General features: G+C 55.3%; 2 protein-coding genes and 1 long non-coding RNA gene across 3 annotated transcripts; all 3 read right to left on the minus strand.

The window, feature by feature from the left end:
• Positions 1 to 24: 24 nt before the first annotated feature.
• Positions 25 to 2,623, minus strand: LOC106019755 (steroidogenic acute regulatory protein, mitochondrial-like). Its single transcript, XM_038181715.2, has 7 exons — positions 2,151 to 2,623; positions 1,780 to 1,902; positions 1,260 to 1,405; positions 1,012 to 1,170; positions 757 to 932; positions 575 to 668; positions 25 to 497 (listed from the first exon to the last, which is right to left on the minus strand). The coding sequence occupies exons 1-7, from the start codon at positions 2,212 to 2,214 to the stop codon at positions 396 to 398; spliced, it is 864 nt and encodes a 287-aa protein (XP_038037643.2). The 5' UTR covers positions 2,215 to 2,623; the 3' UTR covers positions 25 to 395.
• Positions 2,624 to 4,308: 1,685 nt separating this feature from the next.
• Positions 4,309 to 13,106, minus strand: LOC101805352 (microsomal triglyceride transfer protein-like). The gene is made up of 17 exons (XM_038181708.2): positions 12,888 to 13,106; positions 12,630 to 12,773; positions 12,105 to 12,212; positions 11,837 to 11,953; positions 11,487 to 11,626; positions 11,243 to 11,393; positions 10,617 to 10,771; positions 9,998 to 10,163; positions 9,674 to 9,781; positions 9,342 to 9,554; positions 9,040 to 9,254; positions 8,499 to 8,596; positions 7,692 to 7,813; positions 7,225 to 7,452; positions 6,931 to 7,055; positions 6,531 to 6,701; positions 4,309 to 6,412 (listed from the first exon to the last, which is right to left on the minus strand). The coding sequence occupies exons 1-17, from the start codon at positions 13,104 to 13,106 to the stop codon at positions 6,262 to 6,264; spliced, it is 2,631 nt and encodes an 876-aa protein (XP_038037636.2). The 3' UTR covers positions 4,309 to 6,261.
• A 2,395-nt stretch (positions 13,107 to 15,501) lies between these two features.
• Positions 15,502 to 17,530, minus strand: LOC106019759 (uncharacterized). Its single transcript, XR_011810422.1, has 3 exons — positions 17,320 to 17,530; positions 16,735 to 16,898; positions 15,502 to 15,769 (listed from the first exon to the last, which is right to left on the minus strand). It is a non-coding gene; the product is annotated as an uncharacterized lncRNA (long non-coding RNA).
• Between the last annotated feature and the right edge of the window lie 4,261 nt (positions 17,531 to 21,791).

Raw genomic sequence — 21,791 nt, forward strand, 5'->3', positions numbered from 1 at the left:
GTGGTTGAAATGAGTCTCACGGGGTCAGAAACCAGCTCTTTGTTTTATTTAACTCCTATTTATCAGCCAGTTTCACCTAGCTGTTTCAACAGCGTTTTTTTTCCCCAATAAATAAGACAGAAAAAAAGCTGGACGTATAAATTACAAGCACCCTGAAAGGGCTGCCTAACATTTCGTGACCCCCAGCAGGGGCTGTGCAGCTTTGCTCCTCCACGCCGTGTTTTTTGCAGCGCTTTCGGTGATCCCTGCTCCGGCTGCGCGTGCTCCGGGTGGCACAGGAGGTGAAAATCCTATCCCTATGTACATATATACACACGTATAAATACAGAGCAGAGCTGTTCCAAATAAATAAAGAAGGGGTGCTGGTCTGGGGTGCCCTCGGGGCGATGTGGGGGTCACGGCCGTGTGGTGGCCGAGAGGTGCCGGCGGAGGTGCCCGATGAAGTCAGCTTGGCACCGCGGCAGGACGCGGTCGGTGACGGCAGAGGGGATCCAGCCCTGCGGGAAGGAAAGCACCCAAAGGGTCAGGACGGAGCCGGGGTGCTATGCCGGGGGCAGTTTTGGGTGCCACTCGCCTTGAGGTCCACGCTGAGCAGCCAGGTGACGCGGGTGCAGCCAGGGTCCCCCGCCAGCGGTTGCAGCGCGATGCAGCTCAGCCGCGTCTCAGCCCTGTGGCGGGCGAAGAAGGGGAGTTTCAGGGGGCGAGGGTCCCTCTGGGGTCACGTTGTGGGGTCTCCTTCCAGCCCCGGTGCTTTACCTGATGCAGCCCTCCTGTGCCGGCAGCCGCTCGAGGCGCGTGGCGGTGCCCACCAGGTAGACGGCCGCCTGCGTCCGCCGGCGGTGCCGCACGCTCACAAAGTCCCTGCGGCCCACGGGGCTGGCACTGGTCACCTCGTGTGTCACCAGCGTGTCCTCACCCGGGCGCTGCAGCACCTGCGGGCCCGGAGAGCTCAGTCTGCAGCCGTTTCCCACCCCCATGGGACGTTGGCCAAGGCCAAACGTGCCTGCCTACCTCCACGCGGCTCAGGGTGGGGTTCCAGCGGGGCATCTGCTCCAGCTCCTCGAAGAGCTGGTGGTGCAGCCAGCCCAGCGGTGCGGCCAGGACTGCCTCTACCCGAAACACCCTGCCCAGCCCCGGCAGCACGGCGCTGGACACGGCGGCCCCGGCGTCCTGCGGAGCACAGCACCGCGTCAAACCTTCTCCCCCAAGCGCCCCCGAGCTTCTGTGGCGCGTAAAGGAGTTGGTTTCGGGGGCTTTACCAGCACGGGCTCTGCCTGCCAGCTCGGGGGGTGCTGCAGGATGCTCAGCGCTCGCTGCAGGGCTCGTTCTCCTTGCTGGATGTAGGAGAGATCTGTGCTGGAGAACTGGCAGGTGCTGATGTCTCCTCCGGGCTCTGCGCACCTGGCTTTAGGAGCAAGCGTGAACGCAGAAAAATATGAAAAATTCTGCTCGCCCCCCTCCCCAGCTTTGTTGGGGGTGCACATGTCCAGGATAGGGGGTCAGGCACAGGAGAAGTGCAAGCCCGATGAATTTGCCATATTTCAGGGCTTCAGGTAAGCAGGTGGAACTGCAGACACAAACCAAGCCCTGGCCTTTCCAAAACCTCAGCGTCTGCCCCAACTTGCCACCAGTTTTTGGCTACTGGAGACCAGTGCAGAGGCGAGAAGCCAACTAGCTCTGTCCCACCAAATAATAACGGGGCAAATCAGGGCATTTTACTGCCCATCCCGTGATGAAAGGGGGCTGAAAAACATGGTGTGGGCTGAGCAGGCTGCTTACCAGCGTCCTTCCCCACGAGCCTCTGGATATAAGCAGGGATTTCGGGGGGCAGGTGGTGGGAGCCTCTCAGCACCAGCCCTCTCACGTCCCTCTGTATCGCTGCCACGGCTCTTAGCTTCAGGCCTGGGGGAGAGACGTGTGCTGGTCACCACTGAGCGCGTGAGAAAGATGCAAAGCATTAAAAAAAAAGTGCATTTTTGGGGCTGTAAAGGAAAGGAGGCTCCTGGCTCTCCTGCCTCTGCCACAAACGATGGTGACCCCCCGAGCATCTCCTTTTGGACCTGCTGAGCATCTCCCCCCAGGTTCTCCTTCTGACCCCCCCCAGCACCTCCTTCCAGCCCCTCAGGTCTGCATTTTCCCCGGGTACTCACCGGGCAGCCTGCGGAGGTGGTCGTGGGCGATGCCGCAGCACAGCTTGACGGTGGCCTGCAGCATGGCTCGGGGACAGGCACCCCGTGGCGTCCCCTCGCGCCTTTATGGGCGGCCTGGGGGGCGGCACCTGGAGATAGGAGCGCTGCCAGGGAGCAGCTGGGCAGAAGGAGTGCTCAAGGACACGGCAAGGGGCTGGAGGGAGAGGGTGTGTGTCCTGCTGAGCCAGCACTCGCTGCGCTTTTTGCGGCTGGGATGTGGCTGAGATGCGGATTTGGTGGTCCCCAGCCCTGGCTGGCTCACTGAGGATGGTGGCTGCACGCAGCCAGGCTGGGAAAGGCAGCTGGTGGCGTGTTACCCTGCGTGGTATTTGCCATGGAGGGGCTCCTCCACCCACGGTAGCCGAGGGGTGGATGTTTCTGTTTCTCTCAGCATCACCACGGCTCGCTTAGCTGAGCCTCCGAGGCTGTGAATGCCAAAATATTTGGGCAAGGTGCCCAGGAGGGCTTTCTGGAACATCCCCGTGTTATCCCAAACCACGGAATCACAGAAGAGATGAGGCTGGAAGGGACCTCTGGAGGTCGCCTGGTCCATCCCCTGCTTGTACGGGACCACCTGGAGCTTCCCCGTGGGGATAACCCCATGCCACAGCCACTGGGGCTGCGCAGCTGTGCCCGCTTGCAGCCCCTCAGCTTTCTTCCATGCTTCCTGATTGCTGCAGCGGGTATATCAGCACCACCCACCCACCATCCTGCCCTCCTGTGTGTTTGCAAGGTGCTCCAGGACGGTTTCCTCCACCAGGGCATGCTCCTGGGGGCTTGTGCACGTGTTTTGTGAGAGCCTTGCAGCCGTGCGTGGGTGATGTGCATGGCCCAAAGTGCTCCTGGGCTTGGGATGCCCGCTGTAGCCTGATCCCAGCTGTATGAGAGATGTGGTGAGTCGCAAGCTGCTTTTTTTCTGGATTTTTTCCATGGGGTTTGTGCCATTGCTGAGGCCTAGCAGCTTGGAAACGTTGTTTTTTTATTTGCCTCGCAAGGAGAAAAAGCACAGGGGACGTTAAGGGATCTGCCCCAGTGCCTTAAATGCCCACCTTGATGCCTCCTGTGGGGAGCCTGGCCCCGGGGGTGCTCTGTCCTCTCACACACATCCTCCTCGCTTCTGTGCCTGCTTTTTTGGCTTAGTTTTGTCTGCAGAAAGCTGGAGTAGACAGGCAGATAGGGTTTTATCACCCCGTTTGGTGGGCGGCGTCCCCAGGGGCTGTACGCCATGTGCTGGGCATGGGCTGGCACAGAGGGAAGGAGCGGGGTGCTGGTGCTGTGCACCCAGACCCTGTATGGCCACGGGGAGAGGTTTTTGGGGTGGACACCCCCACGGGGACCGGCTGCAGCCGCTGGAGGTCACTGCTGATCTGCAGCTCCGCATGCGAAGCTGCTAAAAGTGCTCCAGGAGGTGTCCTACAAGCAGATAGTGCCACCCATTTTTGGCGAAGCGCCCAAATCCCAACCACGAGATGGGAAATGGGACATTATGGGCTGCTCCCTGGGGAAAGGGTGAAGATGGGGAGCGAGTGGGACTCGGAGGAAGAGGGGGCTTGCTGCTGCTGCCTTCCTCGCTCACCCACCGGCTATCAGCGAGCTGGCGAGCACAACAAGGAGATAGGGGCTGTCTCCTCCCACGGTCACCCAGATCCTCCTGTTCAGACCCGAGGGCAAGTCCCGGGGTGGTTTCTCGCTGCATCCTTGAGGTTCGCTCTGTGCGAGATCGTCCCGTAACCAGCGGAGCCTTGATGCAGGGGAAGCCCAAATTTCAAGCTGTGTCTTGGATGGCCTCCAGTACCTTCCCAGGAAGGGGAAGGAGAGGATAAGACAACCTTTCCTGCCCCATGGAATACCTCTCGCAGGGCTGCTGTCACCCCTAAAGGTGCTCCGGGGGCTTTCAGGAGCAGAAGTGGCCCCTCATGTCCCCATCCTGCAGCGCTGCTGGGGGCATTTGGATACGCATCTCTAGGGCACCCTAAATATGGATCCAGACAGCAGGTCCCCGGGGAGCACGGATTTGAGGTGGCTTTGGCCGTGTTGTTTGGGCTGGGAGCATCTATGGGATCACCTCTCTGTCCAGAGAAGTCAAGAGTCAAAGAGAAAATACAAAAAACCCACTGCATTTATTTCTGTACATAACCAAAGCCCTGGTAATTAGTGCCATCCAGAAGAAGCAGACCAGTTTCCTTCCCCAAAAAGCAGGAGACTGCTACATTAACATCAGGTTCTCAATTTTAACAATCCCAATTTCCCTATTATTCCCAAAAAAGCAAGTTTTCTAATACAGAAAAGGGCTAAAAATATTTCAAAGGCCCCTCCTTATCAGGAAGGAGCGAAGAAGCACTGCTGCTCCTTGCAAGCTTCCCTCTTGTGCTGGAGAGGTGTTCAGCGTCCGTGCCCGATAACAATCCAGCTTGGGAGGAGAATGCAAAACAGAAGAACAATATTTACTCAAAGCTAATTGCGATTTTCATAAATTGTCACCGAAAGAGCCCAAATCTCAGCAGAAAAGGGAAGCTGCCGTATCTCTGTTGCTGGAACGCTGCCTTCTGCGCGTGGGGCTGGGGCAATCTTATCTCCATCCCCTGCCTCGGGGAGCAGGGAAGGGGAACTGCTGTTCGGCTGATAAGAGGGGCCAGAGGCTTCCCCATTAATATGTAAACTTTGGATCAAAAAGCAGATGAGAGGCCCTAGGCAGGAGCCACCTCTCTCTCAATAGATGGGTTTGGACTCTGCATGCAAGCAGAATGCCTGCCCGGTGGTGTTGGCTGGCCTCTGTAAGGAGGAGGAAGGGGATGGGGTGCAGGTGTGACCCCAGGGCTCAGCTTCACCAATTTTGGCTGAATAATGACCACCCTGATTCCCTGAAGCAGCAGTTTTGTAGTACTTGGCCAAGCTTTGTGTGACAGACCCTCAAATCCGGAAAGGACGACTTCAGTTTTGCCCTCTTGATCTCTTTTCATCTGCATTTGTCCCGTGAGATGGGCTGAACCAGTGAAAATTAATAAATACCCCCAGGATGGAGAACTATCCAAACGTGGTTTGAAACCATCTGGTTCTCCAGCTGGGCACTGCTGGCTGCAGATCCAGCTCTGTATTGCACCCCTGTTGGAGTAACCATTTATTTGCTTCTGGTGTCTTTGCCCCAGGCTGGGAGTCCTCGTAATCTCAAATCATCTTTCAGATTTTCTTTCCTATATTAAAATCTCATGCAGGAGTAAAAAGGCCTGTGAGGATCAGCACCACGAGGGGGATGTGCAGAGCTGTGGGGATGGTTTAATGCCTTGGCACCCCCTTGTTCCTCCCCTTTCCTGCAGCCATTCCAGGCTCCACAGTCCCCCATCTCCTCCTGACCTCCCCCAGCAGCTGGTGGCTCTCCACCACTTGTCCCATGTTTTTTACCTTTTATCTTTATCTTTTATTGTTTTTCTCTTTTTTTTTTTTTTTTTTTTTTTTTATTGTTTTTCTGTGCTGCTTCTCCCTGAGGATTATTCTGGGGTGAATACCTATGTGGCTGCATTAACACATGTACATATATAGAAGAAACCCCGTACCTCCTCCAGAAATATTTTTTTGTGTGTTCCTCAGCATCACAAAACTGTGCGTTAAGGGTGTGTGTGTGTGTGTGTGCCATTCACTCCCTCTGTGGGCAATCTGCTGCTGGCCAGCTGTAGCTGTGTTCCCTTCTGACTGCCTAATAAATGGGGTGGGGGAAACACGGCATTTTGGGGTATCAGCTTGCAGAACGCTTTCTTAGGCTATCAGAAACTTGTTTGCAGCAGAAGGCAGAGTCTTACAAGGCTTGGTATATGGACTGCTCTGGCTTCAAGCGAGCCGTGAAGGAGAAGTGCTCAGGACAAGGAAAGTCCAGGGTGGGAAGGTCAGACCTGGCCCCAAACCAGAGATACCTCTTGATGACCTGCAGCAGTTCCTCTCGGTCTCTTCTGAAGCCCCCATTTCAGCATTTCCCAGCGTGGCTGTGGTGGAATTGGGCAGGGCACGTTGGGCTCATGGAGAATTGGGGCACGTGGCAGGAGGGGATGCAGTAACCCAGTCCCAAAGTGCTCTGGTTCTCCTATGCCTCCTTCTCTGCTGCTAGCAGGAGGCTGCACGCCCTGGAGTTGTCCCGGTGCAGGGCCAGCTCCCGGCTGGGCACGGCACCATGCCTGCCCTTCCGAGCCGTGCTGCTCTGGTTCCCAGCAGATCTGGAGACTGTGAAGATCTCTCTGTTGGAACAAGGGGATAGCAGGAGGTCAGGAGGCCGTGCTGGTGGACCTCATCCTTCCCGAGCACCGTGTTCCTCTGCAGGGCTCCATGCCAGTGTTGCTGCTCCGTGGAGCTTACCTGTATGGGACCTGCTCCTCTCTCAGCTGCAGGCACATGAGCACCGGGCTGCTGGAGAACCTCAGGAAGGTGTCGAAGTGGATGGAGGACTCCGCCTCCGTCTGGCTTCTCACGGTGGTCTGGAGGAAAGGGGCATCAAGTTCCGCCTGGAAATCGATGGCGAGGCTTCCCCTGCAGGAGGGGAGCACGCAAGTCTGGTCACCAAGCAAAGACCCTGGGCACTGGGCAGCTCCTCAAACACCTCTGTTGTAAGTCCAGCCATGGAATTGAAGACCCTATGTGTCCACCACGGCTGGACCCAGCAGGAGGCAGCCTGAGGTGGGGCAGCCCTTGTTTTGGGTGCTGAGCCCCCTGGAGATCCCGTATCCCCCCCCAGCCAAGCAGCTCCCCACCCGCTGACCTGGTCTTGATGCTGGTCCTCAGCTCCTGCTCCCAAATGTTCACGTCCACGTTGGCTGAAATGTCGAGGCCGAGCCCGCCCAGGACTTTGACCACCACTTGGAGGCCGGACTGTAGGGGAATGACCTGGGGGAAGGAGAGGGGAGTGCTCACTGTGCCCAGGCCCAGCTTCTGGCCCAGAGACCTGCCTCAGTGCCACCTCAACCAGCATGACCTGGTGGATTTTAGGTGTGGGACTCGCATGGGCCTGTCTGGTGGCCAACGGGGACCGAGGTGGGTCACCCCCATCCAGTACCTGGTGATGGTCCATCAGCAGGAGGTTCCCTTTGACCACGCTTGTGGGCTCCCCGCTGCTCAGCAGGACCTTGGCCATTAGGTCTGCGTACCCCTGGAAGAAGACGACCGGCCGCAGCTGAACGTCGAAGAAGACAGCGGACATCCCGGCCATGAGCTCTGTCTCCTCTTCCCCTTCCAGGACGCTCTCTCCCAGCATGGACTCCATCCCTTGGGCTTCGATAGTGACCTAAAACACAGAAATGGGGACGCGTCAGGTGCATGGAGCACAGCTGGAGACTCATTTTTGGGCACCATGATGCTATCTGTCCAACCCTTCTCCTTTGGGGTAGGCTCCCTTCTCCAGGCTTCCCTTTGGTGACCCTTAGAGCAAGGGGGTGAATTAACAAGCTGCACCCCCTCTGGGACTTCTGCTACGGGGTGCTCTGGGTGGGGAGGAGAAGCCAAACCCCACTGCTGCCCTCTCACCTGAGCCGCACGGAGCCGCCTGTTGTGGCTGAGCAACGAGAAGTCGGAGACGCTCTTTCTCAGGAACCCACCCTCCAAAAACAGCAGATCCAGCCCAAAAGTGGAGAGCAGGTCCTGGGTGGCTGAAAGACAGAGCTGCCCATGAATTCCTGGTGAAGCTAAACTATTCAGAGGGGGAAAGTTTCCCTGTGCCTTCTCCTTCCATTCTTGAAATAGCAGGGCAGTGGTTTCCTGCAGGTGTTGGCTATTTTGCCCCCTACAAGGCTAGGCTGAGATAACTCGAGGGGGGACAGAAATGAGGGCTGAGGGGAGAAGATGTAAGCAGATATTTAGCAGGCACTGATTGCTGTAGCCTCTTTGAAGTTTGGCGATTTTTGTCTCGGTACAAGGATTCTCCTCTTTGAAGACCTTATTAAAAATACCAAAAGAACGGAGGAACGGGGCTAAGTATCTTGACTTATCAGGAAGAGTACAAACTCCCACCTACAGCCTGCTCCTGGCTTTGTCTCCAGCTGAGGTTCCTCTGTCAAATGAGCAGGATTTGGGAAAAACATGTGATGGGGCCCAGCCCACCTGCTGTGGAAAGCAGGGTGGTCACAGGGACCTCAGAGGAGGGCAAACCCATCTCAGGTGGTGGCAAGCAGCCAGCATCAGATGGTGCTGGGAGACGTGCTCGGAAGCCCCAGCCTGAGGTTTTGGGGGCATTTCCATAAAGCTGAGGCCTCTGCTGCAACCTGCCTTTCCCCACCCAGCCCCTCTGTCCTCCTTTAGATGGGAACAAGGGATCGGTGTCCTCCGTGGTGTCACCTGTCAGAGGCCCCAAGAAGGAGGAGGAGATGCCAGCTTTCGAGAAGCGGTGGTAGTTGTTTATCTGGGGGTCTCCCATGATGTCCTTCATTATCTCCCTGGAAGCAAGAGGGAAACCACGTGTAAGGACTGGGAAGGAAGGAAAACGAGTGGAAATGAGGCAAAGAAAAAGAAATACGAATTTCAGAGCTGTTTCAGTTGCTGATGAGCGTGAGCAAAGAGGGAAATGGGCAGACTGGGGCTGCCCTGGAATTTGCCTCGCCTCTGGTTTATTAGGATAAACCATCGGTATATTTTTGTGCAGCTTCTGCTTAGCTCTGGAAACTGTTAGTTCTTGGCTTGTTCCGTGCCGATAGGGAGATTAACGCGGTTACAAACCGTGCGCTGCCCTGCCAGCCAGAGCCCTGCCCTCCAAGGACTCCGCAGCCACGAGCCTGGGTCCTGTGGCTGCTTTGGGGACCCAGCTTTAGGGGATTAAAAGCTGGAGCAGTGAGGAGGAAAAAAAAGCAGGGAAAAAGGCAGCCTCCTGCTCCAAACCCACCTGGCGGGGTGGTGGGGGGCACGCAGGCTGCTCTGGACCTTGCGCAGCAGGAACGTCGCCGTTTCTGTTTCCATCTCCCCCGTGGCCAGCAGGATGTTGATGACATCCATGGGCAGGGGCTGGCTGTCCAGGAGGATTTCTGCGGCGGCCAGGCGGCACGTTTTCTCGTAGCTCTTCCTCTTCTCGTGGAAAATCCTCCTCATGGCCCTCTTCACCTGGGAGGGGGCAGTTTGAGAGGTGCCAAGGGTGGTGGGGCCCCCCGTGGGAAAGAAGCACAGAGCTCTGGTGGCTTCATCTCATACCTCGCTGGAGATGTGCCGGGCAGGGAATCTCCTCAGGGCAGAGATTGCTGCGGATGAGACGGCAGCGGGGCCTTCCTCTGCGTGCTCCAGGAGGATGGGGATGGTCTCGGGCAGCGCCGCGTTCCCCAGGGCCAGCAGGTGGATCACCACCTCGGGCTCCTCCTTGGCACCCCTCAGCCCTGCGAGGATGGCTTCAACGCCACGCTCCACCTCCTGGTCGGGTTTGGCAAGGGAGAAGAAGTGAAGGAGGATGAGGAGAGGCCCGGGAGGTGTTTTGGGAAGCCCTTGGGGGTTTTGGGGTCTGGGGAAGATGGGGTGTAGCAGGGACCCACCTGCAGCCCACGCAGCCGCTGCTGGCACAGCTTGCCCACCAGGGAGCCCAGGGCAATCGCCCCCGTCTCCCACACCTCGGGGGCCAGCTGCTTCCCATCCAGCTTGTCCTGGGTGTCAGGAAATGGGAGAAGAATAGGGAAAAAGAGAAAGGAGTGTGTTTTAGCTACGGGTAGCAAGGTGTATTTCTACGGACTTTTATGTCTATAGAATATATCTGTGCATCTACAGATAAATATTTCTTGCCTTTCCCTCCTGGCTGAAAGCAGGTGAGGCCCCACCCTGGACGCGGACCCCTCTGGAAGGAGAGGAATGTCCCCACTCACCAGCACCAAGCGGAGGAGCTCTTTTGAAGGCCGGGGGGAGAAAGCTGCTGCATAGAGAAATGTCTCCAGCAGGGACTTGGGCTCCTTGCTGAAGTCAAGGAAATCTGAGAGAGCTGCCAAGGATGCCACCGACTGCGCGGCCACCGCTGCCTCCACGATGAAGGGACTGGAGGGAGAGGAGGGAGGTTGTCACTGGTGGTGCTGGAGAAGACGCTCATCCCCCTCTCTGTGCTTTAGGACTCATCGGAGCTTCAGTTCTTGTGGGACAAGACCCAAAATGTTGGCTCTTGCTCTGAACTTCCCCATTTTTAGGGCTCACACTGACCAGAATGGATGCTACGGGCACGGGTGGATGTTCTGTAAACGGAGCGTTTGCTCTGCTCCAATGCCAGCTTAGTCAAAAGAAAAAAAAGGCCACGTGGTGGTTGTACAGTGTGGGAATTCAGGAAAACCAGAGCAATTTTGGACTGTCAGGTCATGGTGGGAAAGCTACTGCGCCGCTGCCTGGGCTGGGTGTAGCTACAGAGCAGCACAGAAGTGTCCCTACGTGCCATGGCCCTACGTGCCATTTATTGGCACAGAAAGCCCCTTTTGGTGAGGTAGGGACCCCAAGCCTCACAGCATCTCCTCGGGAGCCCTCTTCAGCAGCTGCAGCACATCTCTCTTCTTGGCACCACGCAGCATCTGGAGGAACCTCTGGAACTGCCACGCTGCTGCCTGCGAGACGTCCCTCTTGGCTTTCTGGCCGTCAAAGGTCTTCAGGTAGGCTACCAGCTGAAAGGACATTTGGAGGAATTTCGCCTCTTTCTCTCAGATCCTGAGTCAAGGGATAATATTTAAACTCAGGTAACATTTAGGGGTGGAAGTGGCCCCTTGGGATGCTGAGTTTAGGCCATGCAGCCAGAGGGATGAGCAGATGACCTCCTGCATGGTCCCACCTGCACTGCTGAGGGCTTGTGCCCCAAATTCTCAATTTGAGAGACTGAGGGCATCACCAGTGCCTGCCAGTCCCTGTGGCTCCAGAATTACCAAGTGAAATGCCTGGGGGAATGGGGGAGGCAGAAATTTGTCCTTGCCAGCCTGACCAGTGGTGGAAGCACGTCCTGACCTCCCCCCCAGGATGCGTTTAGCCCGGCTGGATGTGCCAGTCGTGCACCCTCACTGCGGTTTAACCCCAAATCCTTCCACCTCCTCCCATCCACCCCAGGCACGTGGAGATTTTGGGGGCCGTGCGGTGTCACCGACCGAGGGGCAGTGGGTGCAGCCCCTCCTGAAGGGCAGGCTGGCCATGCCCAGGGGCTGGTGCTGGCCATCCGTGCCAGCCAGCGCGTCCTCCAGGCTCCTTCTGGCCTCCTCTTCTGGGGCAGGAGATGAGGACACCAGCTCGAGCTGCTGCCTGTTAGGGGAGAAGCAGCCCCTGGTGGGTTCATTGGTCCCATGCCGAGCCACCCCATCCAGGCAGGGGCACGGGGATGGGGACATTGCTCACCTTGAGCTGATTTTGATGCCAGTGGTGGACCTGAGGGCTAGAGCCACCATGTGGCTTTCCTCCGCCAGCACTGACTGGAGCACGCCGGCTTTCACCACGTACTGGCTCCTGCTGGTGGGCTGCCACTGGACTCCAAAAATCTGGAAAAAGGGAAGATCCAAAAGGGCCCATCTCTTCCCGGGGGTGGGAGAAGGCAGCCCCTGGTGAGGACCGTGGCGTGTGGAGGACTGGTGACACCGTGTGGGCCTTCTCTTTTATTACAGGGTGGCGTCGCCGTGCCTTGGGATGCTCCTGCCTGGCGTGGGACATGCCTCCTGCTCTGAATAAAACCCCGTTTCCTAAAAACTTGCCTTGTTCACAGAGCTGAATCCCAATTTTGGCTTCGTGCAGCTGAGGAGGTCTTTTGCCTTTGTGATGGAGTGGTTGGACACGGTGTATGTGACCCGGCAGCTTCCAGAGGCGTCCTCCTGAAACACAGATAAACCCCGCTTGGCAGAAACCCTTGTGGCCGTTTTCCCCTTCATCCAAGGGAAGAGGATAATTCTGTAAATGTGCCTGGTCCTGAAAAACCAGCTGCAGATGGTTTATATCTCCCAGGTGCTGATCACAGCCCCCTACCTCGACAGCGGTGCCGGCGTGGGGCTGCAGCTGGAGCAGACTGGCGATGCCTCTCTTCAGGTTGGAGATCAGGGTGCCTTCTGCTTCGTCCCCATAGAGGGCTTTGACCTGGTGGGGTAAGATGTGCTGTCAGGCTGTGGGGACAGCTCTCAGGGGCCCCCAGAGAAAGGCATCTCCCTTGCAACCTAAGCAATGCCCCGAAGGTTTCGCTATCGCATCCCTCAGCTGGCGTTGTGGAGGTGCGCCTGCACGTTTAAATCTTTTTTTTTTTTTAAATAATCCTCTAAGGAGGAGAAGGTCAGAAAGGAGCTCACATCCCACTGTTGGGACCAAAGCCCAGATAAAACCCTTCTGGAGGACGGGGATAAACCCGGGGTGATGCTGCACCGCAGTAGACCATGTGCTCCTGTACGTGCCACTGCTCTCCTCCTCGTGCTCTGATGTGAAAGCAGAGCCAGGGCAGGTGCTTGTATGAACTTGGTAGCCAGAAAAGCTTTTGATCCCTGCAAGAGGCTTCCAGCTGACCTTGCCGCTGCTCCAGGAGATGAAAATTGGCTGTTGGAGCTCTGCCTGTGCCTCCGGGCTCAGCGTGATCTCCGCGGGGGGACCTCCGGCACCAGCCTGCCCCTTCGCCTCTTCTGGCTGCTGTCGGGCTTTCAGCTCCTGGATCTAGGACAGCAGAGAGCAACGGTGTCTGCTGGAAAGCTGCCGTGCATCTCCTGGGGATGCTGGCAAGGGAAAGGGGTGAAGGAAAAGCAGCAGCACCCCTTGCAGGAGACGTACCTGCACCCGGAGCAGCTCCTCCCCGCCGGGGTCCCTCCAGAGCCGGCGCACCCCGAGCAGCGCCTCCGCCTGCAGCCAGCCTCCCCCGGGGGACAGCACGGCCAGGGGGTCCAGCCTCATGGCCAGGGCGTAGCGGTACTGGTACTGCCTGCCGGCTGGGAAGGAGAGCGCCTGCGGGTCCCCTGGGGACAGGCACAAACGTTGAGGGGCCGTGGTCATCGCTCCCTCCGCTCCCCGCGTGCCAGAGGACCGGGGATGCTCGTGAACTGCACTGGGTGCTCTTTGAAGCCTGTGTCCCGTAGTACAAATCCCAAATTTCCTCTCTACGCGGACAGCTGCTCGTGGCACACCCCGCTACACCTGCGCTCCCCCTTCCTACTTTTCCCATTTCTGTAATATTTGTGGGTTAAAGGAAATTTGGGTATTCCAGGAGTATCCAAATATCCAATATGGATATATCCAATATTTGGATATTCCTGGTCGCATTTCCACTCTTGCCTTGGAAATCATGGCCAAAGAAGGGGCCCTGCTCGGGGACTTCAGCACTTTTGGAAAATCCCATGCAAACTCTTTAATCCCGAAGCAAATTTTTCTGAGTGTGCCCATGGATGGAAGAAATGTTTTGAAGTTTTTTTTTCAGCACTCTGCATTAGTTAATGCAAAGTGCATTTACTTGGGGACAACACTAGTAACTTTTTTTTTTTTTTGCTAGGAGAGAAGAGAGACTGTACTCTTCATATCCTATGTTTTCCCTTTTTTCCCTCCCGAGTAGATAAGTAGTTGTATCAGAATCTCCAGCTCTTAATTAAATCACTGACCTACTGCAAGGTAAGGCAAAATGGAGCTGGCTAGGGGCAGCTTTGGATCCAAACTCTGCTTTGCTTTAATCTGACTTGTTCAGAATTGCTTGGAGTTGCTTCTCTCGTTCCTGTGCACGTACAATTTTGGGCAGGGGTGCCTTTGCCACGACAGACATTCAGTCTAATCTCTTTTTCTAAAGCCACTTAAAATTCTCCTGCAAATCTGATGCGCTTGCTGAGCGCCTGAAATGTTTGATGGTTTTGCTACTTTCGTTGTAATGACAAATGGGGTTTTAAAATCCCTCTGAAAAATTAGCACAGTCTCAGGGGAGGGAAAAATCCCCAGTTTGAGCAGGAATTGATGGAAATCCAGATAACTTCCCAGGCCTGCCCAAAGAGTTTCTATATTTGCGTGCTGTATGTGGTTGGAAAAGCCCCAGCTCTTGGTTGTTCCTTATCCCCCAAAAGGACCTCCCTGGTCCCTCAAATTCCCCAAACCCCTGAGATGCTTGGTGGCAGCTGCCATGGCAGCACCTCTTCCCTCCCCATTTAGGGGCTTTTGCAGGGCTCTGTGCAGAGCAGTGAGCCCCGGGATGCTTTTTGTGCGCCAGGATGAGCATCTGTCCTGCTTCCCAAGGCAGCCTCGGCCCCAAAGCCTCTTACCTTTTGCCGTGCTCAGGAAGGAGCAGCAAAGCAGGGAGATGGAGCCCCAAAATGCCTGCAGAGCCATGGTGGGCTCTGGAAGATGGGGAAGGAAGGGCTGGGAGAGGGGCCACACGCACCACCAGCTGCGCTTTGCAGCCGCTGACGGCGGGACCTGACCTTCTCCCTGTCCCGGCGCTCCACTCCCGAGGAAGAGCAAATAATTAAACCTTTGCACCAACCCCCAGCAGCCATGGAGGGTTTGGAAATCAACTGGGCTTTGCCAAAGAGCGGCGGCGGTGGGGGGAAAGCTGCAGGAAGTATTTTGGGTTGGAGAGAAGGCAGCGGCATGGCGAATTCGCCCCGGTGCGGAAGGCGGATGCTCGCTGCCCCATCCTTACCAACCCTTCCCTTCCCTCCTCCAGAAGTGCTGCTTTTTAAAAGAAAGACCCAGGGGTTTGGGGAGGGAAAGCAGCATTTTCCCTCTCCGTTGATGTTAGGGACTGGGCTTTGCAGGCTCAAGTTACTTAAAGGGCCAGGCTGGAGGGGCCAGGACAAAAACCAGCACGGGAAGGGGTTTGGGAAGATGCTTTGCTGGCTGTGCCCCACCAGCCGTGCATATTTTTGCATGTCTGAGCTTTTGGGTTGCACCATTTAAGTGGCTCCTGAAGCCTGTGGTTGCAAAGGGCCAAAGCTGGGTTTGTCAGGATGCAGAGGGAACGGGCAGCTCGCTTCCCACTCAATTCACAATCAGCCAACTTTTGTACAGCCCCCAAATTGCTGAATTTTTGCCCCAGACCCGTCTGGGGACATCACGCTCTTGGAAAGATGCCTTAGGAAACTTTGCAAATCTATGGACCTAAACCCAGTGCTGCTGAAATGTTGGGTGCTCCTCCAGCCCCTCGTGTACCCCCCCAGGAGGAACGTAACCTCCCATTTCTGGGTACAACCTCCCAGTGCAAATCCTCTCCTAAGGAGTTAAATCACTGTGCTCATGGATACCTGCCTGCTTGCCACGGCAGCTGGAGGTCAGCCTGAAACTTAGAGCCGAGAGGGCTGTGCCAAATGATGGGGCGAAAATAAGTAGGAAAACAACCAGCTCGTGAAGCACTGAGCACTTATGGTCTCCTTGAAGCGAGAGGTTGCTGTACACCAGGTGAAATTCAACACCCAAAATTTTGACCGGTTTATTTTAAATGAAATGTTGTTTCCAACCTAGAAATTCTGTGATTCTGTGATTTGCTCTCACTCTCAATTCTCTTGGAAATTATCTGCTGGCAGCATCATGGACAGAAACAGGATACCAAGCCCCCTGCCCTGGTCTCCAGCACTTGTGCTCCAGGTCGTCCTCACCCCTCCGGCCAGCCTCGGGGTGCTCACCACCAGGGAGCCCGCCTGCAGGTCCCGGTGCTGCAGGTCCTGGCGCAGCAGCTCCACGACCTGTTGGCAGCAAAACGGGGCACAGGCGGTCAGGACAACCGGGTCATCGTGCCCTGAGCTGCACAGGGGACAAGTGGCAGGGCAGAGGGGCACGCAGGCACCTCGTCTGCCAAGGTGTGACATCGGGGTGGACTTTGGCAAGGGTGGGCAGCATGCCCGGAGGCAGGATGAAACCAGGTGATGGGTACGGCAGCATCAAAGCTGCAAGCCTCATCCTGCCCAGGGTGCTGGCGTGGCTCTGGACACACCAGGCTCTCCAGGAGCACCTCCCCAAGGAAGTGGGGTATTTTTTCTGGTGCAGATTTTCACCAGAAACGTGTAGGGGAAGTTGTGAGACTCAAATCCTCCTAACCCAAGGACTCAGAGCAGAGCCAGAGTGCTGCTGGGGAAGTCCCGCTGTGCCTCAGGGGGTTGCCAGGACAGATCCTGGCTAGCTGGGGAGTTTCCAGCTCTGCTTCCAGTGTCCCATCACCCAGGGGCAGACGGGAGGGTGAAGGAAAACTCCCCAGGTAGCAGCCTGCAGGGGCTTTGAATCCCATTCCGGGTCACTCATCCTTTCTGCCACGGACCAGAGGTTTGTGAGAGCAGGTCAGGGAGTGGGAGGTGGCTGTGTCAAACCAGTTCCCGGTTTGGCTCAGGTCCCTGCGTTTTCCTTGCTGGGAGGCAGAGACGGCGAGTTCGTGCAGGACGAGGGGATGTGTGGGCAGGTTTGGGGTGGGGAAGCTGGAGGTGTGGGAGCAGGAGCGCTCCTGCTGCACCCTGAGTGAGGTGCTCTGGTAAGCTTCATTTTACCCCCAGGGGAGTCCCAACCACCCCAAAGCCCAGAACTGGGATAAAAAAATCCGAAAACAAAACAAAAAAAAACAGAAAATGGAAAAACTGAGGATGCGTGAGGAGTTCCCAGGTAATTGGTGGCATTTACAAGTCCCCCAAAACCCCAAGCAGGGAGGTTTTTCACCACCCACCTTTGCATGCTGTCCCATGGGAGCACACCGACCCGCAGCCAGCCAGGGGATCGCCTTGTTGGGGGGGTCCCCGATGGGTGTCCACTGTCCTGGCCCCCCCAGGGTGGTGGTTAGGAGCTGGACCTCCATCCAGGAGCGGGACGAGAGAGGGCTCGGTGCTAAGCCTGCAGGGAGAGGGGAAGAGCCATCAGGGGAAGGGGTTGGCATCAATCCCGGTGCTTTCCTTCATTCCTGGAACATCTCTGCTTCTGCAGCTCCATCCAGCTTGGACAGAGCGCGGTCTGGAGGAGTTAAGCTGCCACCTCTGTATTTTTTGTTTTATTTTTTTAAATGAGAAGAGAGATTGAGGATGGCTTTCACCAGGAGAGGCGTTCAGCTGGGAGCATTGCAATGCATCGGGTGGGATCTGGGGGGTGAAACAAGCAGAGGAATAGGATGGACATGCAATTATCACCCTTGATGCTCCGCGGATTCGCTGTGCCAAACCTCCCTCCAGAAAAATCAGTGCAGATGCCATTCCCTTCCCAAATCACACCCTCACCACCCCAGCAAAGCTCCCCACTCCTCCGTCCTGCGCACCCCTACCTTGGACGTGGATTTTCCTGGTAAAGGTGGAAAGGAGAAGGAGCGGTGGCTGAGCCTGCTGGGGTGACAGCTTCTCCTCCAGGGGGTCTGGTGGCCCCGTGGTGCACCTCCGAGCTCGCACGATGATGCCTGCTGCCTCCTCTTTATGGGCCGTGGCGGCGTCACTGGGAGCAAGCGGCGCCTGATGCGGGAGGGATGCCAAGAGGCAAGCTGGAGGTGCTGAGAGGCAGAAAAGGGAAATGCAGGGGAAAACCCTAGAGAAGAAGACTCGTGCTCGCAGCTTTCTGTGCAGCTGGCTGTGGCCGAACGTGTCCCCTCGGTATCTGCTGTCACTTGAGTGGGTCTCTGGAAAACGGGGAGCCTGGTGGTTATTGCAGCAGGTCATTGCTGCCTGTAGTTCCCCCATCCCCTCCTGGACTCCTGCAGAGCAAAATAGGGATGAAAATAGGGATGAAAATAGGGACGGTGCTGCAGCTCCACCTGGTCAGGATGTCCCGGAGAGCTGGGGCCACCGCCAGCTCTCACCATGGGGCTGACAAAACCCAGAGGGTGCCACTCTTTGCTGCTTGTCTTTGTGGATTTCAAGGCTTCCCAAGCACTTTTCCAGTTCACTTTTCCAGTTCTTGTAAGCCCAGGCAGACTCTTGCCCTGCTAAAAGACACGATTTACCACAAAAGGGAGCTTTTGCACTCATTCCCGGGGCCAGGTGTCCCTGAGGGCACTGCTGGGCCTTAACAGCCCCGAGCAGCCTCACCTGGGGCCTCCACCACCCCCATGGCCCCCTGGAGAATATTTAAGCCCAGTCCCCATCTGGGCTGGGTTTCTTGGTCCATGAAGTAGCTTTGTGTCCCTTTCCGCCCCATCTCTGCTGCTCCTGGATGGGAACAGACTTGGTTTGTGGTTTTTGGGGCAAGGGGTCCCTCGAGAAGCCGTGGTTGTTCCCAAAGCATCCATCTCCTCACCGCAGGTCTCTGAGGTAGGTGGGACGTACCCTGGGGCTTTCTGGGGGAGATGGCTTTGTGCTGGGCAGCGTGGGGTTTGCCCCTGCCCCTGGGCTTCTCCATACGAATATAATCGAATACAAGGAGCAGAACTCTGCAGGTGTGGTATTTCTGTGGGACAAATGGCTCGGGAGAAGCTGCAACTCCTGCAAACGCAGCTTGTTCTGCGAGCGAGTCTCTGAGTGGTGCCAGCGTGGCCCGTCTAAAAAGCACACAGTAATCAGACAGGTGAAAACGCTTGGGCAGCGACAGTAAAAGCTGGGCTCTGAGAGGTTTGGAGCTATTTTCGTACAGCTCTGGCCTTGAAGCAGCCCTTTTTGAGACGGTTCACCTAAGCTGAGCCTGATAAATGGGGTTCTCCCTTCCCAGCCTATTTTTAGGCAATTGTTTTGCAGGGAAAGCCCTGAATGAGCTATCTGGGTGAGGAAAGCAGCCAGTGGCAGTGATGCCTCTCCTAAGAGGCACAGAAGAGCGAGTTTCCCCTTGCTGAGAGGCTCCCCAAATCCCCAAATTTGCAAATCCATGCCTTATTGTGTTAGGGTTGCTAGGCTGCATTGCTCAGGGCAGCAGCAACGCCTGCCTCCCTCCCTTTCTGTCCCCTTGTTCCTTCACCCCCCACCCAAAAGGGGCTGGGGAATAATGCCAGGGCTCATTCTGCATTGCCCACCACGGCTCCTTGTCGGGGGGCTCAGTGGATGGGGTCGGGGGGACAGCCTGGGCATGCAGAGCTGCTAGGAGCTGAGGCCCCCTGAGCCCAGGCTGTGCCTTTCTATTTTGGGTCTGATAAGCAGAAATCAAGGCTTTGCTGCCTAAAGCACAATGGTGTTTTGTGGAGAGGCAGGGAATAAGGCTGGGGTCACCCAGCCCATCTCCCCTGCTTTAGCAGTGCTGCTTGGGATGACCCCCTTTGCAAAGACCCTCTGCTGGGGGGGATTTTTGGTTCCTGTGGTGAATTTATCCCTGTGCTTTACTGCTCTGACTGCTATAAACACTTTCTGCATGCCTCGTCTTGCTGCAGTTTTACCTTATTACTTCTAACCCTGGCCACAGTTGACATGGAAAGTTGTGCATCCTTCCTTAGGGAGAGGAATTTGAAGATAGCTTGGCTACAACCCTGTTTCCTTCTCTCACCTTCCAGACCCACGTTTGTTTCTGTCATTCCCCTATAAAACTTTGGGAAGCAGGTGAGCCATGGGGCCTGGTTCCCTGTTGAGGTATTTGCTTTTCCTTCACCCCCCTGGGAGCTGTGGGTGAAGGTCTGGTTTGGAGGAGCCCACCCTGCTCCCTTTGCCCAAGCAAACAACCTTGCTGTTATTTTAATCCCCTTCCACTGCTCTGCTGTTGGACTTTGGCACTGCTGCGAGCTTCCCTGGGCTAGCGTGAAGCACTTGGTGAAAAGAGAAATATCCAGAAAACTTTTCCTTTTATTAAAAATAAGATAACATTTTCTGCAAACCCTTGAGACGTGACCAGATTTGTTCAAAAACCAACAGTGCAAATGCCTCCCCCCACCATGCTCTGCCTTCTGTCTGCATGGTTCATTAGTTTGTAAGCTCAACAACTGCTAGGGAAACCTTTCTAATCTTGTCAATTGGCAACGCGGCTGCTCTTTAATTTAGTTTGTAAGTAGTTTTTAAAGTCAGGCTATGCCTATGCTATTGATTTGGGTTTTTGATTTAGCAAGTGGCTGTTTAACAAGATCTCTGCCACGCTGCTTTAATGCCTTTCTGCGAGGGTCAAAGAATGCACCAGGATGGGAGAAGCGTAACCCAAAGCTGTTCATAAATGCTGTGTGTTAAATCAGCTTTCCTAAAGGGCCTTTTGGTGTTACTTGCCTTCGGTGAAGCTGAGGTGCTTGAACTGCTTTGGAAAATGGTCTGCTCTGCGGTGTGTGGGTGGAGGCTGTAGGTAGCCAACACATCCTTAGCTGACATGTTCTTCTGTTGGGGATTTTTTTTTGGAAGATACAAAAAAAAACCAACATGTTTTAGATCTTTAGACCATTGTGCACCTTTCCAGCTCCCAAAGTTGGAAGTGACTTCTTACCCCAGCTAATGCTGGGGGAGCAGATTGCTCTCCAGTAAGAGTTCCTCCTCTATGGGTGCTTTCCCACCGATGCTGAGAGCAATTTCACAGCCTCAGGTCCCAAGACGTGATGATGAGATGCTGATGTTGGGCTTGCAGAGGTAGGAGTTGCCAGAGGACTTGAAAAGCCTTGTGGTGGTGCACATTCAAGTCCTAGCTGGCCATTAATTTTTCAGTGTGTGTGCGGTATCATCAGCAATGTCTTTGCACGCTGGGATGTAATTAGCAGCTTACCCTTTGTGTTGGGTATCCACTTACTTGGCTGAGCGTCCTGATGTTGAAGTGAGATGTTTTATTTACCAGTGCAACCTGAGCCGGCTGAGCACACTCCATTAACACCAGAGAAGCCAGTGCTGGGATTGTCTTTCATATAATCCTCTAGGTTGGAAAGGACCTTCAAGAACATCAAGGCCAGCCATCAACATGACTTGCCGAGTCCCATCACTGAATTACATCCCTTAGCGCTCATAATCCCTGCTGCCACCAAAAGCATCTCTGTCTGGTGTAGCACTAGATGATGATGAACAAAGTCCTGGGTGATCCCAAGGATGGTGAACAAAGCCACATGTGACATTGTTCCAGTTTATTTTTTGCCCCAGGGGGTCTTGCTCTTCAGTTAATACCTGACCTGATGCTGCTCAGGCACAAGGAAATCACGGATGCTTTCCTGGCATGTGCATCTTGTTCTCACCAAGCTGCTGCTGTGCTCTGGGGCCAGACACGGCTCATTCATTGGTGTTGTTCTGATCCTTGAAAAGCCTCGAGTGCAGCTGGGGAACCTCCTGTTCCTCTCCCTTCGGAGGCAATGTGCGAGTCATGAGGCATTGGGCCAGCTCGTGCTGCATTTTATTTACATTTTTACAATTAAACAAGTGGTTGATAAGATTGACAAGGAAGATACGGCTTCGGAGCTTGTCAGACAAACCTCTAAACACTTTGGGTGATTTACGGAACAGGAGGATAGGAAGACTGTTCTCCAGTGCAAGATTAATAACATGCTCACTGACTTAAGTCACTTCTTAAAAGCAATTTATCATTCATTTAAATGCGGGAGCTATAGTGCATGATGACTCGCCAGCCAAACGGTGGAGGGTTTTCCTCTCTGATTTCTTTTCCTGTGTTGAACTTCAGCAAGAGCAATCAATCATATCTAAGAAAGCGTTTCTGTGTTGTTTTTTTTTTTTTTTTTTTTTTTTTTTTTCCCCCCCTCTGTGATCTACAGGTAGTTTAGGGGGAAACAGCATCCAGAGCCCTTAATTATTTAATCTAAATTGCCTTCTTCCTCCGCATGTGAGGTCTGGGTGTTGTGCTGGGGAAAGGGGCCAAAATAATTTCTGGGCTGTATGTTGGGGCTGGGAGCTCGTGTGCTGCTTTTTGGGAAGGCTA

This window comes from Anas platyrhynchos, chromosome 6 (assembly GCF_047663525.1).
Source record: "Anas platyrhynchos isolate ZD024472 breed Pekin duck chromosome 6, IASCAAS_PekinDuck_T2T, whole genome shotgun sequence".
NCBI classification, from domain to species: Eukaryota; Metazoa; Chordata; class Aves; order Anseriformes; family Anatidae; genus Anas; species Anas platyrhynchos.

Excerpts from the sequence above, each read along its gene's own strand:
- LOC101805352 (XM_038181708.2), bottom strand. The coding sequence starts at position 13,106 with ATGACCACGGCCCCTCAACGTTTGTGCCTGTCCCCAGGGGACCCGCAG. Across the intron at positions 12,213-12,629 it reads TCTCCTGGAGCAGCGGCAAG|GTCAAAGCCCTCTATGGGGA; the intron begins GTCAGCTGGAAG and ends TTACCCCACCAG. Across the intron at positions 9,255-9,341 it reads CCCGGCACATCTCCAGCGAG|GTGAAGAGGGCCATGAGGAG; the intron begins GTATGAGATGAA and ends GCCCCCTCCCAG.
- LOC106019755 (XM_038181715.2), bottom strand. The coding sequence starts at position 2,214 with ATGCTGCAGGCCACCGTCAAGCTGTGCTGCGGCATCGCCCACGACCAC. Across the intron at positions 1,903-2,150 it reads CCACCTCCGCAGGCTGCCCG|GCCTGAAGCTAAGAGCCGTG; the intron begins GTGAGTACCCGG and ends TCTCTCCCCCAG. Across the intron at positions 669-756 it reads GCACAGGAGGGCTGCATCAG|GGCTGAGACGCGGCTGAGCT; the intron begins GTAAAGCACCGG and ends CGCCCGCCACAG.